The sequence below is a fragment of the Cariama cristata genome, unplaced genomic scaffold (genome assembly GCF_000690535.1).
Source record: "Cariama cristata isolate BGI_N322 unplaced genomic scaffold, ASM69053v1 scaffold40625, whole genome shotgun sequence".
NCBI classification, from domain to species: domain Eukaryota; kingdom Metazoa; phylum Chordata; class Aves; order Cariamiformes; family Cariamidae; genus Cariama; species Cariama cristata.
This window is the reverse complement of record NW_009617715.1, coordinates 2177-19780: the sequence shown is the minus strand read 5'-3', so window position 1 is coordinate 19780 and position 17604 is coordinate 2177. Positions and strand designations below refer to the sequence as shown.

The following is a 17604-nucleotide window of genomic DNA, read 5'->3' as shown; positions in this document are numbered from 1 at the left end:
TCCTGCTGGAATAGCACTGAATTAACATTTCTGAGAACTGTTAGTGAGGATATGATGCTCTTAAGATTACATACTCAGGAAAATTGTAAAAGAAGTACTAAGTGTTTGTGGCAACTGAAAGGCCTACAACAGTATGTAAACCTGGGATCAATCCTAATGCTCTAGCCAAAGCCAATGTGAGTTATCACAGTCAGCCAACTGCAGCTTCAATGAGAGGGGAAAAAAACTGGTGCTTATTCTTTCAGGTATTCATCAACCTGAAGTTTTAAATAAAGATGTTTATATCCAGGAATAATGTCTATTTTGTGTGGTGCAATTTTAAACTAGTAAAACATTCAGGACACAAATGTCGGGTATTCATTCTAACGCTGTTGACTTGTCTTCTGAAACTGTGATGTTACAACTAAAGTAATATCTACTTTTCTTTTTTTAAAAGTAAAGCACTCACATTTCCTTCAGGTACAGGGAACTAGGCTCTGCATGGGCAGAGAGGTGGTAAGACTTTCACAATGCGGTTTAGAGCACCTGTCTCATTGACTAGTAGGAGCCTAAAAGTCTCTTTGATCTAAAGTTATCCCTCAAAACACCCCTTGAATATCTTCTGTATGATGGCAGTACAGTAGTCCTACAGAAGAGAAGGATCAAGCATAGGTGTGAAGGGCTTTTCTGTCCTCAAGACATGCTGTACTTGGTAAAAGTTAACAATGCTGTTCCCAAGCTCTGACTTCTGTGTTCATGATGCAGTAGTTTCATTAAATGTATAGGTGTTCATCCTGAATTTTACAGCTACTTCATTTTATGTCTGCTAGTGTCACTAGTCTTTGGACTGCATATATTTTCAGTCGATTAAACTACTTTTTTTCCAATTAAAGGGCCTGAAACTAACTTCCAGGTAGAGAGTTAATCACTTTTGGACAACAGCATTGAAAATAACATGTAATGAGGGTAAAAGATGCTCTTCCTCTTTCATGAATAAGCAAAATGAAATAGAATGACTGCAAGTGTTATTCAGATACTGAATTTCAGAAAGTGCAAACAAGATCTATTTACATACATGCTAGAACTTGTCAGACCTGGTTCCTACAGTTTAAGTCTGATTTTGTTATATTGTGTTAGAGGTGGTTTTTTGTTGGCAGTTACCTGAGCTTGCTTAGCATAACAAGTCTCAGCCTGCCTGAACCTTTCGAAGTATACAGAGAACCACTCAAGAAAATCCTTGAACTAGGATTCTCCAGAGTTTCAAACTTTCTGCTACTAAGCAGTGTAAATTTTCAAACTGAGCGAGAGCACCTGATTTTGGCTGCGAGATCTTCTCCAATTGGCAGGTACTACTAAGTGCTTTTCCTTAAGCTATAGCAGATAAGAACTGTGGAAAACAATCCAGTTTTTTTTAACCCAAACAGGCAAAGCATAGAGTAATTCTGAAGGAGTGAGTGAAAACTTTTGTAGGCTGAACATGAAATATTTGTTTGATAGGAGAAAGCTGGGTCTTATTTTGGAAGCTGCAGGAAACAGAGATGACTGGCTAAGGCAAGCTTCTCTTGACAGGATTCCTGTAAATGAGCATGCATGAACTGAATGGCATCCAAATCCCTACTGGGTCTGCTCTGTGAGCCAAACTACAGCTCAGAGTACCCAACACTTTCTCATCAATTTTCAATCAGTTCTCAAATAGCTTCCTATTTTCCTTAATTGAACTTATCTTGTCATCAAGAAATATCCAACTTTGTGACTTTCCACATGGAATTTTACATAGTGCAGTTTTACCTCACAATTCTTCATGTCCTTGGAGAGCTTGAACCCTTTCTTGCCATCACAATAGCAGCTATAACTTCCTGGAGAGTTTACGCAGAGTTGAGCACAAACATTTTCAGCACATTCATCAATATCTAGGAGAAATACAAAGCATACAGAAAGATTTATTCAGATTATTCACGGCACAGACTGAAAACACAATAAATCAATAGAATAGTGGACAAGATAGGTTCTCTGGCATAACATGAATCCAATAGATGACTGTTGCTAAGCTAAACTAATGCTAAAGGATGTCTCCTATGTAAAATTTACAACTCAGAATTACCTGCTGGGTGTATAAGACCTAGTAATCTGATAGAGGCCTTTTGTGCAGAGTTGGGGAAAATTTGGTCTGATTTCTGAGGCAGTAACAAGTTGAGCTGTAAAGTAGCTGAATTAGTGAAAGAGACCTCGATAAATCACTACCATTTATGGCAGAAATGGGTCAGATCTCTTCCTTTCCCTATTAGATGTCATGAGAACTTAAGAGTATATATGGCAAGTGTGTGGAGAAAGGATGTGATTTATTCATATAAAATCAAAATAATCTCAGGGCAAAATACCTTTTAAAATAACATACAATAACCTTATAAATAACTAAGTTTCAGACTACATCTATTTGTGGAGACCAATCTGATTTGAGCTGTGAATAAGCTAAACCAACTAAAGGAACTTCATTTTCTATTTAGTAGGCTGTACACAATAAATAATACAGAAATGAAAGGCTGCGTGAAAGGCCAATGTAACTGTTACATTTCTAATACAGAAACAAGAGACTCTTAATGAGGGTGATTTTGGGCCTCAGATTAAAGAAACTGCAATACTTGTTTTGAAACAAATGGCCCTTCCAGTGGGAATAAACAATTTTGTATCAATGTCTGTATTTTAAAAAAATCTGTTTTATACTATGCTAGGGCTTTTTTTAAGATTAAAATACTTTTTTTCTGTTGCTTGGGGGAGGAGAGGAAAAGAGGGGGGAAAAAGAAAACAAGGAGAAAAAAAAACACATAAGAAAAGGAAAAAAACAAAACAAAAAAACAAACAAAAAAACCCAAACAAAACAAACCCTTATTGGAGAAATGGTTACTGTGTCATGAGCATGCATAACCTCCTTCCAAAACAGAATACTATGTTTAACAGCTTGTGGATGCTATTCTGATTTCTACCTCTGTTGCAGTTAACAATCATGGGCAAGTTGTTTTACTGCCCAAGGGCTAGCAGTTTCTACATTATTTAAATGGCCAACAGTTCATGGATAGGTTAAGAAAACTGATCTCATGTTTGACTGAAGAGTTCCTTATTACTAAAATGTCTCCTTCCTCACCTTTGCCACAAGTCATTACTGCATGGGGTCTGTACTCAGGCTTACACTCCTTCATATGTGATCTTACCAGCAGAAAAGCTGTACTGTTCCATACTGCAGTTAATACAGCCAGAACCAAAGTTCTGCTCGAGATCTAGTCGCGTGCTGTGTCAGTCTTCCTGCTAATGTTGCCATCTGAGGTGTGGCTGTGTAAGCTACAAGATTCAAATACAGTCTTCTGCTGGTGTTTGTATAACTTCTACCTCTTTCCCCTCATTTCCCGTTCTACCTTCTGATCTTCAGAAGCTGGAGGGCTCTTTATATGGGCTGCTCTTCCCAGATACAATTAGATTATCTCTTACTCTTTTGTTTGGCATGTGTACTCCTTTCCATTTAGAAATCACTAAACTGTTTATGGTCTTGATGAGGGTTGCCTAACCCAGTAGCTTGCAAGCTCAGCTTGGTCAAATGGGTTCTGCTGTGAAAGTCACTCCCTAATGATTTCTGATGACTGGCAACCTGATGTTTATTTAAAACTAAGACTACAAGATGATGTGTTACAAAGTGAAACTGCTTTTGTCACTGCTGTTTTTGTGTCCTAGCTAACATGCAAATGAGGCAATGACAAAACCCAAAGCATAGCCTAGTCATACTATGCAATGGGTGAGAACAGTTTCCGTATCCTTTCCGATCCTGCCTGTTTTGGGGGCAGGGGGGTGGAATTCATTCTGATTATGATCATTTTGGGACCTCAAAAGGCCAAGAAATCCACCTAGGCTCAAGCACACAGAAAGAAGAAGAAGAAGAGAGAGAGAAAAAAAGAAAACAAAAAAACAAAACCCAACCCTATAGCCCGCTTCACTGTAGAGATGTAAAAGGAAATAAAATTTAACACCTCCCAAGAGGAACTGGAGTAGAGAGACTCCAAGAAGCACCTCTCTCCCCATGCCCTTCCCAGAGGAGCATGACTCTGTGTAGACACTTTAGGAGGAGTTGTTCTCTGTGAAAGATCTGTACCCCTTCCAATACTTGAACACCTAGCAGTACAAAAGTAGAACTATCAGCACTGGTTAACCAGTAGCACTACAGTAAATCTGAGTGCTGAAGTCTCTGAAAGCAGCAGTTAGTTTTGAGCATGTTCCTCAGGCCCAGGGCCTGCAGACAAACAGAGACTTAAGAAGTTATTACAAAAGCTTATCACACAGTTTGACAGATGAGTTTCTATCATTAAATCAATTCCTGAGAGACTTGGACCAATCTTGCAGGGGTGTAAATTTCTATTACCCAAAATGAACCTACTGCTTAAGGGTAAGGTCTCCCTGCAGACTGTACTATAGCAGCAGAGGGACAGGCAAGCTTCTTGGATAGGTATGAAGTCTCCTTCCTCAGCAGATGTTCTGGAATCCCTGATCAGTCCAAATGGCAGGTTCTCCCTGTGCAGAGCTAATGGTCCTGCTACAGAAACGCTCATATGCACAGGCTGGAGGGGATGAAGTTTTTTGGAGGTCTGTTTTAATCATTCATGCTGTAATGATCCTGCTTTTTGTTTGCTTGTTTGTTTCCAAATTGTAGTCAGTATCTTTGCATGTTTGTTTGAGCTGTTTCAAAGAATTCCTACAGATCTGTCCAAATGTCAGTCCCACATCATAAAACTGTTAGCAGAAGCTATTCGCACAAACCCATCAATCTGAGCAGCATGCCGGGTTTATACGGCTGCTTTCAGTGGAAGCCTAAAATGGGTTGCTTTGGATAAGTTGCTAAGATATGACAAAATCAGCCACAAAGGAGCTGCATACCATGTCCCAGAAGGAAGTTACTCCATATAATGCTAGGGAAATACGGTGATTTCCCCAGAGCATGGATGTGGGTAGGCAGGATTTTGTGTGTGTTAAACAATTCATGTGGGAAGGGGAAACTCTGATTCCTTATCTCAAATTTTCAGACTGCATGTTAGGGAGGGACTAATACCTGAAATACAGACATAGTCTGTGATGTTTGATTAACTGGTCCAGTCACTTCCTTAAGAGAAGTTCTCCCTTCAGAGAAGGAAGAATAATATAGGGAAAGTTTAACTTAGGTCATTCTTTAAAGCATGGGTTCAGCTTGACTTGTCTCCTCGATACTGACTGCAAGACAGACCCCTCTAGCACAATAAGCATACTTATTCATTCTCACTACCCCTTTTTTTTGGCAAGGTGTTTGAAATTGCAAAGGTGGTAAGAAGAAAACAATCAAATTCTATATCTATAATTTTATGTTTCTATGAAACAAAGACTGGACTGTACAGACATCTTCCACCGATAGTGCCTCCTAAAAGGTGGGGATGAAGAATTGCAGCAACATTCTCCTACAAATGGGTGAGGGGGGGAAAAAAAACAAACTGTCTTCCATTCCATCCCTAATTGTATCTGTCATCATAGAGACAGTTGTGCATAAATGTATGTAAATTTGATATTTCTAATAAGCATAATTGAATTTGGCCACCCACATGCAATATGACAATCAAAAGCTAATGTCATTTAGTATTTCTGTAAGGCTACATTCCTGTCAGTCTGCACAATCCTGTCCTTAGACAGGATTTGGTGACTCACTTGATGTGGTTACAACAAGGTCTGAAAGCTTAGCAACATAATCCTTTTTCTAGGAGGTAAGACTGCTCATTTTAATGTCCTCATCTTGCAACCTTCTGGAATCCATGTTTCAGAAGAAAAACAATACTTTAATTTGATGCAACCCATGTTTCTGCAGAATGTACTAAGAGAAGCGAGAATTAGATTAATTACTGTGAAGTTTTTCTCATTCCAGTGCATGCAGGGACATAAAATTGTCAGTAACGTTTTAATCCCATAGTAACTGGACAAAGAGCAGACATCTGAATATGTAATCACTACCACTGTGCAAAGCTTTGTCACAAGAAAGCTGCATGAAAAGCCATGGAGCAAAAGATTCATAGCTAGCAAGAAGCTACTTTTGTGTCCTTTTGAGCAATAACATACAGGCAGCATTTAAAATAAAAATCAGTCACTGATGTCTTTTTCTGAAACTGGCAATGTAGAAAATTCCTCTTCATAGAAAATTCTATGAGCTTATATGTGTCTCCTACAACTGAAATTTAACTTCTAATGTGTGTATTACACAGAAACTTTAACAAGTAGAGAAAAATAAAATACATTCTAGGACAATTATGCAAATACTTTCAATACTGGAAAAAGTTCTTTTATGATGGTCTGTGTATGAATGGCTTCTTGCTGCTTTACTGCTAGCTATCAGTACTTTTCAAGTTTGCTATAATTGTTACAGAACTTTGTTTTGAAACTCTTTTTCCAGATTTTCATTTCAGAAAAGAACATTTCTGAGGAAAGATTCTTTTGGTGCAGCCGCTTTTTTCATAGCTCCTTTCCTGGACATTTAAGAACGTTCCTATTTTAAATGTGGGGTTTTTCTAAAAAATACTTCATGCAATTGTCATGCTGCCATTTTCAGCCTAGAACAGAGATCAGTTCACTCTCATGCTGTTATTTTCTAGCATAACTAGACACCCCAAGGAAAGATTAGACGAATGTTATTTTAAATGGAATTCAATGACACCAGTGAAAAGCTCTTTCCAATATCTGAGATCTAAGGATATACAAAAGACAGAGACTGAGTCCCTGGCCATGAGGGCTAAATAAGCACCTAAACAGGCTATCAGATAGATAAAGACAAGCTTTCTAGGTGTCTGAGACAACTTGATTCAGCATGGTTTTCATTTCTGGTGATTACCTCGTCATAAATCTTCCTAACTGTCTTGCCCAGTTTGGAATTGTCAAATAAGTACTTTTAATTGCTTTTGCTATAGCTTGTCTCGAGTTAGGGATATATATTACGCTGATTGGCATCAAATATTCCATCATTATAACTGTAATTATGCTTAAAAACAAGGTACAAGCCACTCTAGTAATGTCCAGATCCTCAACGTGTTGCTCAAGTTATCTGAAAGAAACATGCTAGCTGGTTTGAGAGGTTGGACAGAAAGTCCACTCTACAGTGGGAGAGGAGAGCTCCCATGAACTGAGAAAGTTATCTGGTATAGAACAGGACATGGCAGTATACCATAAAACCCTCCAACGTCTGGGAGTAAGTCATTGCAACTGTATACACTACATATAATATAGCCTGATTTAACCTCTGAAAGAACAAACAATTGAGTCATATTGTAATAAACAATACAAAGATTAATAAACACACCACAAAGCGAGATGCTGGAGGTTGGTATAGCTAGCAGTGGATTCAAAAAAAAAAAAAAAAAAGGGTGTGAGGGGGAAAGACCTACCTTCACAGTTCTTGGAAGTTGAATTATATGTGTACCCTTCTGCACATTGACATTCATATTTCCCTAGGGTGTTTCTACACATGGCTGTCCCACAGATGTTTGGATGTAACACACATTCATTTATATCTAGAAATACAAACAAGTTATTAAAAACAAGTCACTCTCTCACATACCATTTTTTTCCTAACCCTATCCAAAACTGTGCAAACTGAGTAAGGCTGGCTCTTCCTTGCTAGTTCTTCCATGCTTCCACAGCAGACTATAGCTATAGCCATAAAGATTCCCAGAGGCCTCTAGAAAGGTACTTCTGCATACCCTCAGTGAAAAACAAATTATCTGCCTGCCTACCTGTCTCAATCTCTCATGTGTTCTGTGGATAACAGGAAAAGGGATGCATGTCCAGGCAGGCAGATCTGCAGATCTCCTATAAACTAAACCAGACTGCATCATAAAATCCTATCTTGGAAAAGGACATCCAGAAAGACAAGAGATAACACTATGAGAGTTTCTTACATGCTACAATCAATTCATGTCAAAATTGCCTTTTAATTGGCTGTGCTGACAGGTGTTCAAGTCCCTCGCTGTCTCTGCATCCCTCAAATCATTTCCGTGTCCATCTTCTGTGTTGTTTCCAATTTTTCAATGTCATTTCCAAAATGCAGATGTGACAACTGGATGCAGCTTATAGTATCAATCTTGCAAAATGTCTTGTAGACAGAAAATATCAGATCCCTGGTAGTACTTCAATTCCCACTTGTATGTGCAGGGATCATTCTAGTTTTCTCTGTGGTTTTGTAGTTGTGGCAATGGTGCTGCACAGGGAGAACAGATTATGCCACCGGCTTGCTAGGACTGCCAAAACATTTTTTTAAGTTGAAGCTGTCCTGAATTTGGCCTACTTTTCTACAGTTACTGTGTGTATTCCAAATTCCTACATGTATAATTTTGGAGTTGGATGTAATGAAACACTTAAATCCGGTTTATCAAATGACCAAACTAGTTCTCTAGACACTAAAGTGTATTAGTGTATTCTTACCTTTGATTATTTTTTTAACCAACTTTTCCAGTACTTTTCCAAGAATTACACAGTTTCTAATCAACTTATCTGCTTCCCCTTTTTGACAAAATGGGAATTTTCCATTCTTCTGGAATTTCTTTGGAAATTATTCATTCACAAAAATATACAGACTAAAGGAAGTGATAGCGGGAGATGGACCTCAAGTCTGGCCTCTTAAATTATTTTACATTATCCAATACTGTTGTCATAGTTTGGCAATAAAATATGACATTAAAATGGAATGAGGTAGTATTTTTTTCTAACTATGCAGCAAGAACTGCTAATTATGTCAACATATAGTCTTTATCTGGAATGGAAAGAAGTGCGTAGGTCATGGCCAATAATAACAGACACAAGCATGTACAGAAAAAATTATGCTGGGTGAATAAAAGACAAATCTTTCTCTCCATTAAGAGCATTTTCAGATTCATTAATAGTTTCTTCTCCAATGAACTTCAAACTCCCAAAAGAGCAGCATCACTAATTAGGAGTGATTCAGCCTAAACCGGCGTTTACCAGACAGGATTTCCATGGTAACAATACGAGCTAGTCGCACCACTCTAGATTCTTGTTTCAGCATGCTTAAAGGGTATGTGAAACTGGTTAGTGACCAAAACAAGCTTTACAGAGCTCTAGTAATGAAGCAGAATCTAATCTATAGCCTGCCTCTCTTTTTCTTCTTTTTTTCTGAACTGGTTTTAATCCACCTCAGTTCTTTGGCCTGGTTCACTATACAGTTGCCCAAATGCTTGCGGTGGTGTAAGGCTGCAGGTGGAATGAGTAGCCAAGTTGAAGTAGGACTGCATCTTTCGGAGGCAATGCCAGCTTCTGCTGACTTAGAGCATTTATGGAACTACTGGACTAAATTTTTTCCTCTCTCTAGTCAACAAGCACTGTACTTAAGTCTCACTTCCTACCTCCGCAATCCCGTTTATTTGAATGCATGAAGTAGCCATCTTCACACAAACAACGGTAGCTTCCAGGTAAATTAGAACAGCGGTGGCTACAACCTCCATTTAAGTCTTCACATTCATTTATATCTAGAAGGAAAACAAAAAAAAAAATCTCTGCTGCAGGGAAGGCATTCATTGAGCAACTGTGTGGCGGTAGGCATACTTAAGGATCCGATATTATTCAATAATAGTAGAACTAGAATTGTGTTCCTGAGCACTAACATTGTAATGAGATTAGAGACTATACCTTCTTCACATTTCTCTCCTTGCCATCCCAGTTTACAGATACATGTATATTTGGCTTGTCCATCTATGCAATCCTTATATCCATCTTTATGGCACGGCAGAGGGCTACACTGGTTTGAAATTTCTGTGAGATGGAAAACATTGGAAATACTTGTTATTTGGGGTTATTTTCCCTCAAGGATCAGTTTAGTCTTTCTTCTCTTCCCACAGGTACCTTTCATGAAATAGGAAAGGGCTTGATGCATTGCATCAAGTACCCATACAACCATCTTGCTACTAATTCTGTCAGCAAGAATTTGCAAGTGACTGAGAAAAAACAAAGCCACCAATACTTTGTCAGACAGAAAACAACTAGAAAACAAATGACTCACTAAGCCATGTTAATGCCTGCAAGATGTGACCAAAGGCAGAATTGATACTATTTTCATTACATTTTAAGGATGTATTTCACTAAAACCAGTGCTCTGCCCCATCATATTACCACCAATTTCTCTGGAAATACCAAAGTTTGAAGAATACCAAGAATTCAAGATTAGAGATCAGTTTCTCTGTTCAAGAAGGGTCACATTTACAGAGAAACTGACATCTCAGGTTGCCTTGGCTGTCCAGGTCCTGTGGGTAGACTGGATACATCAGGGTCTAATATTGTCACCTTTTACAAACATTAACTTCAACAATGAATGAATTTGCATTGTAAAGAGCAACTGAAGGCTCTTTATACATGCTATGAAGATCTCAGAAAGCAAGGCTCAAAATACATAGATCGAGGCAGAGAACACAGAATTCACTGCCTTTTTTTCTCTAACCAAAATACAAAAAAGTTCTTTTAACTTTTCCTACCATTTTCATAATTTTACATCGGCATACCACATAAGGCATCATTCTATTTGTGTCTCCTGAATATGCTGGTGGCTTTTTGGATTATTTTTCTGCAGTCCTCTAAACATTACAAATACAGTGTTTCTATTTTAAAGTTATGTTCTTGTAAAGCTCTGGAATGTCATTCTGAGGCATGCTTTAAAAAAAAAAAAGTAGTGTCCTAAAAAACAAAGCAAAATGAAAAGAAGTAAGGATTTAGTAATGTTCAGATTTTAAAAAGTGGAATGAAAGGCAGGTGTTCCTGAAGACCGAATCTTGCTACAGTTCTGTACATAAGGCCTCACTGGATTTCTTAGTTTCTTACTTCACTCAAAAGAAATAAAGAACAGAGCCCCTTAGAACTGAGCCCCATAAGTTTAGCCTTCTGTGACTAAGAAAGCTTAACAAAACCTGTGTTAGTATATTTGTCAATTAAATCTACTTCTAATTAAATTCTGCTGCAAGTAAATCCAAAAGCTCAGAGGCCAACCAAGCTCCAAAACTTTGGAGCACTTCAAATAGGTGCTGCATGTCACTGAATATTCATAGTGCAGACCAAAGCACTCCAGTTGCAGATGAAGCCTGATAGAAGAAATAAAAGGAATGGGGGCTTTACGTATGGATTCTTCACAGCAATTTCAAAATGTAATTTCTAGAACTCCCTACGTTTTTTTCTCTTTTTTGATTTACAGCTTTTGTAGGTCCAGGAATAAGTGTGTGAACTAAGCTTGGGATGAGGAAAGCAGTTTGTAAGTGACAGATGTGGAAGGCGCCCTCAGTGTGTGCAACTGGGGAACAAATTTGACTGCAAGTATTTATAAGCGAAAGGCAGTGACAGCTTGTGAGAGTCTGAACTGAGAGAAGATGGATTGGGTTAGCAGTGTGAAACATGAGTAGACGGAATGAGGTGAATTAAGGATACAAAGGGCAAGGAAATTGAAGAAACCAATGAATGAAAAAAGGAGAACTGGTGAAGAAGGAGGAAGACAAGAAGAAGACAAGACAGGATGGATAGGACTGGATGGACAAAGAGATTTTGTCCACAGACGAACAATTAAGATGCCACTGCAGGAACAATAATGTAGCAGCCATTTGCTGTGAAAACAGGCCCGGTGTTCCTCTCTTCCCAATTCAGGGTGCTTTCTGACCTACTATGCAGGCAATGCTTTTTGATAAACACTTGTGACAGCTAAATGTTGGAAGATATATTTAGCCTGCAATAGAAAGGGTAGGTGGCAAGAAATGTACTGTGGTACCTGTATCCTCTGCCACTCAGGGGCTTTGGCATCCATGAGATGTGTCATGGTGAGCTGGATAGATGTAAATGCAGGGATTTTAAAGTGTTTATTTTCAAAAGCTATTAAGTATGCAGATTTATGGGATATAGATGTTTAGGGACTTAAAGATGCAGTTTAGATACCTGCTTGGATTAGAGAAGCATGAAAAAGGGTCTTCTGTGAAAATTTTCCTTTTCCTTCTTAGATGGGGATTAAAAAGTCAATATACTCACAAATTTTTGTAATTGTTTGTCCAGAAATGTGTGTCTTTTAAAACATGTGTTCATTTGTGTTCTGAAATAAGTCATTTGGACAAATCTGAAAACAATGAAATTATTTTTCAATTCTGTTTGCAGTTATTTTTATTCCTTGAATTTTTTTTTCAGCTTGAGATTCAAACTAGTTATTGTATTATTATAAAGTAATTCTTGTAATTATTTAATTATTTCTCATTAGGAAAATTGGATTTTTCATTTTGACAATATCAAAACAATTTGGATTGATAAATTCAGAAAGACAAAACTTAAAAAAACCTGTTGATATCAATATCACAAAATCTTTGTCTCAAAGAAAACATATTTTAAAAAATGTTCAATAGTTTTAATGGGAATTTTAAATTCCATTTTCTCAGCAGTAGCACATGCATAAATTTCGTTGAACATTTAAGCCTTAGAAACTTCACTTCTTTATCCTGCTGACTGACCAATAGTAACAGTTTATTTCATTTGATTTTATAATGTGAACCCAAATGGAGAAATACAATGACTATCAAGTAAGCTAGTTGTTTTCACTGGGTAACACAGAAAGACTGCACATTCACACAACTTTCTGAAATCCTTTCCTCCCAGGACCTCTAATGAGAGTGAGAAAGAGTGACATGAATGGGAGTACATTTTAGTTTGTGACAGCAGTCACGTTGGCCAAGTGATCTGGAAAATATGTTCATCCATGACCATGTGCAGTGTAATTATTAAGGATTTTTTTGCCTTCCATTGCTTTCAATGACAAAAACAGTGTCAGATCGTTAAGTATCCCCATTCAAACTAACCGAAAACTTCTTTGATGTAACCAGGTTGTAAAGATTTAAGAGGTTGAGAGAGATGTTTCAACTGTGACAAATAGGGAATATGGTATGGATTGCTTCCTGTGAATTTACTAGAAAAAACACAATTCACACTGGACCTCTGAATGTATAGGCATACAAAATAAAATATTTGAGCTACATCACAAGTGTCATGCTTTGCAACCTTCTTGTGTTTGCAGTAAATGACTATGTCTTCCAGCTAGTATTTGAATTTTTCAGCTGCTAATGTAACCCACTTCATGAAGGGCTACAGCGTAACTATGGACCAAAGTGTGGTAGAAAGGAGAATTAACTAGATGGTCTCTTCCCTTAACTGACAGAACAGGACTTACTAGATCCAAAGAGTCAGGCATCACTATTAAAGATGTGGTAGAGTATAGAGGACATACTAGGGAACATTGGTGGGTTATTGTAGCATACCTCTATGTTTCTGGAAGACTTCTGCCTTCCATTTTGCAGTTAATTATGTTTCTTTTCCAGCATGCTTTATAAAGTTAAAAACAGTCACTTACATCCCTTGCTTTGAAAATGCTACGCCTCACCTAATTTTTTTTGTCAATTTCTGTTTTAGATTATTGAGTTTGCCCAACTTAAACAGAGATTTGTGTCTTTTTCTGCCTATGTGAACTGCTTTTTAGCCATGTACGTGTGTGTTCTTACATATGAGTGCACTAGGTACAGTATCTAACAAACAGGAGCACTTACCATTGACACAAGCCCTCAGGTCAGCTGGAGAATCTGGAGTGACTGCAGTAACCCTGAAAATTCCTGCTCGATGGGAGGCAAGGCAGCCTGCAAATGCAAACCCACACAATCTGCTTATGATACAAACACTCATTTAGACTGAAATTACAACAGCGTATGCACAGCATCTTCAAAGAGCCTGTTCTCACAGCTTGAATTAAAAAACTTGTCTGGGAATATTAAGGACAGCTGATCACAGACCAACCTTCTGAGTCTCTCTGCTAGGATCTAAGCACACAGAAATGTCTAGCAGCTACTATGCATTGTAATCAGCACAGAAATCATTCAAGTGCTACAGGCAGAATAACTAAACTAGTATTATTCAAATAAGAAGACCAGAGAATGATTTAGAGTTGTTCAGGTTTTATGTACTTACTTAAATATTTGGGATAAAAATACTCCTGCAGAAAGAAAAGGAAAATAAAGAGTAAGAAAAATTTAAGGTAGATAGAATTACAGCAAAATATATCACTGAATATGTTCTAAAATATATTGGTATTGTAACTGCAAAAGAAGCAAAAAAGAAAAAGTCATTTTGACTCAGAATATAGATCAAGTTTTCTATATCACTATTGTTTAGGCTAAGACAGCAGATTATTTAATAAACACAAGACTTAGTGGAGACATTAAGATACTGCACTGAATTGGACACTTTCAAAGTGCAGGCAATGAAAATTAATTGGGTGTCAAAATTACTTTGAAAATTGTCTCTTTAAATGGGAGGATCTTGCCTGATGTTATTGGATGCAGAGCAGCCTCCTTTATTTCCCTTTTCCACTCTAAAATAAACAAAAAGCCCTGGAATAGGTTCAACATCTCACATGCAATTCATTCCAAACAAAGTAAAAAGTGTTACTAAAGCAGAAATTGTTAAAAACAACTGATTATTGATTACCAAAACTATTTAAATTTAACAATCAGTATATCCAAATACATGCATTGTTATCAAAGACAGAACATGGAACTGACATAGTTTGCAAAGAACTCATTTTAAGCACATATATTTTGTAATAAACCTTTTATAGTACAAAGTTGAACAAAATATACCTAACATTAAATAATATGCAGTGGTAATGAACTGAGGAACAGAGCTCTCCCCACTAGGAAAAAAGCTCGCAGCAATAAGTTCAGTCCCTTCATTAAAAGGAGCTGTGCTGCCGTGCATCCTCTGTGTAAAATTTTAACTGAAGCCAACAGTTTCCCCACATGGAATGTTTGCAGACAACTGTGGTCTAAAACTGATGATTCGTACTAGAAATTAAAATAATATCTACTCAACTATTCTCTTTGCTTATACAATCTTCATTATTAATTGTACAGGCTCTGTACACAAAGAATTTCAAACCAGTTCTTGGTGCGCATGGTGGGGTTCTTTTAGCTTTGCAGTGTGAATTCTATGTACTTCTAGCTTTCCCTCTGCAAAGAATTACTATCATCTACCTGGTAGATATCCCTCAGATACTTACAGTTTCAGGATTATTTTCAAAGATTTCCCTGGCTTCTTCCTTATTGCATAATTCTTCAATGCACTCTCTTTCTAGATTTCCCTTCTTACTTTCTTCCACAAAAGAATTTGCTCGACGTTTCCTCACCAAGAACTGAGAGGCATACTGCTGGGATAAAACTTTGTAGAAACAAAGGAACTCTGTTGTTATTTATTTAACTGCTGAAAAACATTGTAAGCACTGAACAAATATGAGAATCTAACACAAAAATCTGAATTAAATGCTTAGTCAGGAGTTGCTGTTTGCTATCATTTTGGAAAATGTAGGCAGGAAATCCTGGAATTCTGTTTGCTGTACGTGGGGTAGCTGTTTCTGATCAAAAAAATCCCGAGTCACCAAAAAAACGCCTGTGCAATGCTATGTCTGAAGCATAATTTAAATGTCATATTCAGGACAAGATTTTTTTTTTAGCTATGGATATTACAAAGTGAGATATGTGACCGACAAGCAGAAAAAAGTTGTGAAGCCTTTTATACTACCTGTTTCAGTGATCTAGGAGTAAATATTCCAATTCTATTTAACTTATGTGAGACCAAAAATGTGTCTTATAAAATCAGACTACCTGTTGTGCATAATTAATATAATTCTTTTTTCAGAACTGTAAAAAACAAGACAAAGTAAAAGGTGAGAATGATATCCCAAGAAATATCAAGGCAGACAACCTACAAATACATTCACATTTGGCCAAGATAAAATACAATCCTAGCTAACTTTTATATTTCAGATCCATCACGTTATGTGTCATTACTTAATTTTCATGTACCTTGTTATTGTCATTTTATTGACCTTTACACAAATGGTAAACAAATAAGTGAGTTGAGAAATGATATCAAAAATGAAAGATGTCCGTTTACTTCCACATTCTTTGTAGAGCCCACAACACTAGAGAAACAGCAACTAAATTAGACTGCCTTGTTAAGTTCAACTTTTGGACATACCTTGTGATTAAGAGACAAACAGATGAGCATAATTGGAAAAAGTCCAGCTGACAGGGTTAAAGAGCATGGTTGACATATGTTAACTAGAGAGCACCACACTTCTACACCTGCCCTTCTTTTATCAGCCTTTGTACAACTTAACCTCTCAGATTAGCACAACTGTGTGAGGGTCATGATACCTGCAGTCCAAACCAGGAATGGTGTACATACATATTCACCACTAGTCTACAAAGAAGATCAATTCCAGCAGACATAGTCAATTCAGTACCGTTTAGGGGCACGTAAGGCCTCAAACTCAGAGCACTTTTACGAGACATGCCAGCAGCCAAGGGGCAGAGAACAGCCTCCCAATGTCTGTGCAACGACAGGAAAGAAAAAAAACTTAGAAGGCTTATTAGAAAGAGCAGCTAATAAGGCCAAGAACCTGAAGTGAGAATAGCCTTCAGGTGATATAACTAAAACTGTACCATCCTAAACACATAACTTAAATGTCTCTATCAAGTGAAGCACTCTGCAGTGCTGCGACATTGGATAATGACCTGAAGAAACCTTTCTGTTACAGCATCCTAAACGTATTCAATGTGGGATAAGCTTGTAACTCCAAACTGATCTACTTGGGGGCTTACAAGAAAGCTGGAGAGGGATTGTTTACAAGGGCATGTAGTGACAGGACAAGGGGCAATGGCTTTAAACTGGAAGAGGGAAGATTTAGACGAGATAGTAGGAAGAAATTCCTCACAGTGAGGGTGGTGAGGCACTGGCAGAGGTTGCCCAGAGAAGTTGTGGATGCTCCATCCCTGGCAGTGTTCAAGGCCAGGTTGGATGGGGCTTTGAGCAACCTGGTCTGGTGAGAGGTGTCCCTGCCCATGGCAGGGGGGGTTGAAACTGGATGGGCTTTTAAGGGCCCTTCGAACCCAATCATTCTATGGTTCTGTGATTTGCTTTCATTCTGGTAAGACTAATCTTTCTGGTAAGGCAATAGGTAAGATTGGCAGAGCATAAGGTGGATGTACTACAGCACACCTCCAAAGTTCTGAAGCACACCTTTATCACAGAGAGCAACTAGCGAGTTGCTTAGAAATGCAAAGAGGAGAAGGCAGCTTGCACCCTTCCCCACTAATAAGTATATGAGCAGGCAGCAGTCTGGTATTTGAGGATTCATTTCTTCTTATATACATGTCGATCTACATGGCGGTCTCACTGGAGAATGGATAGAACTCTGTAAGGTGAAGACTGATTCTCAAGGAAACTGCTCGGAGAAAGAAAAGCCTCATCTTACTTTTTGTGCCCCCACTTCCAGAAATTCTTGGCACAAATGAAATGATTCAAGTCTGCTACTGTTTTCCACTTTCATGAATGTTAGGGTACGCCATAAGTACACCTCAAGGGTTGTTAACAATGTATTTCAAGCGCTGGATTTGGATTCTCTGGTTGTAACATACCTTTCGTACAGCAACTGGGAGGAGCAAAGGAGCAATGAATTGGAAACCATTGCAATTGTGGATCTCCTAGACCTTTTCTCCCAATCCACGA

At 37.9% G+C, this 17604-nt stretch overlaps 1 protein-coding gene across 1 annotated transcript in view; it reads right to left on the bottom strand.

Annotated features, from left to right (window-relative positions):
- Positions 1–15252, bottom strand: part of PROS1 (protein S (alpha)) — a gene marked incomplete at its 5' end in the record, with an annotated part of 26737 nt that extends 11485 nt beyond the window's left edge. The window contains 7 exons of the mRNA XM_009700616.1: positions 1768–1889; positions 7410–7535; positions 9384–9506; positions 9667–9789; positions 13590–13676; positions 14005–14029; positions 15095–15252. Coding sequence (XP_009698918.1) covers positions 1768–1889; positions 7410–7535; positions 9384–9506; positions 9667–9789; positions 13590–13676; positions 14005–14029; positions 15095–15252 — 764 coding nt within the window. The remainder of the gene's footprint in view (positions 1–1767; positions 1890–7409; positions 7536–9383; positions 9507–9666; positions 9790–13589; positions 13677–14004; positions 14030–15094) is intronic.
- Positions 15253–17604: the final 2352 nt, after the last annotated feature.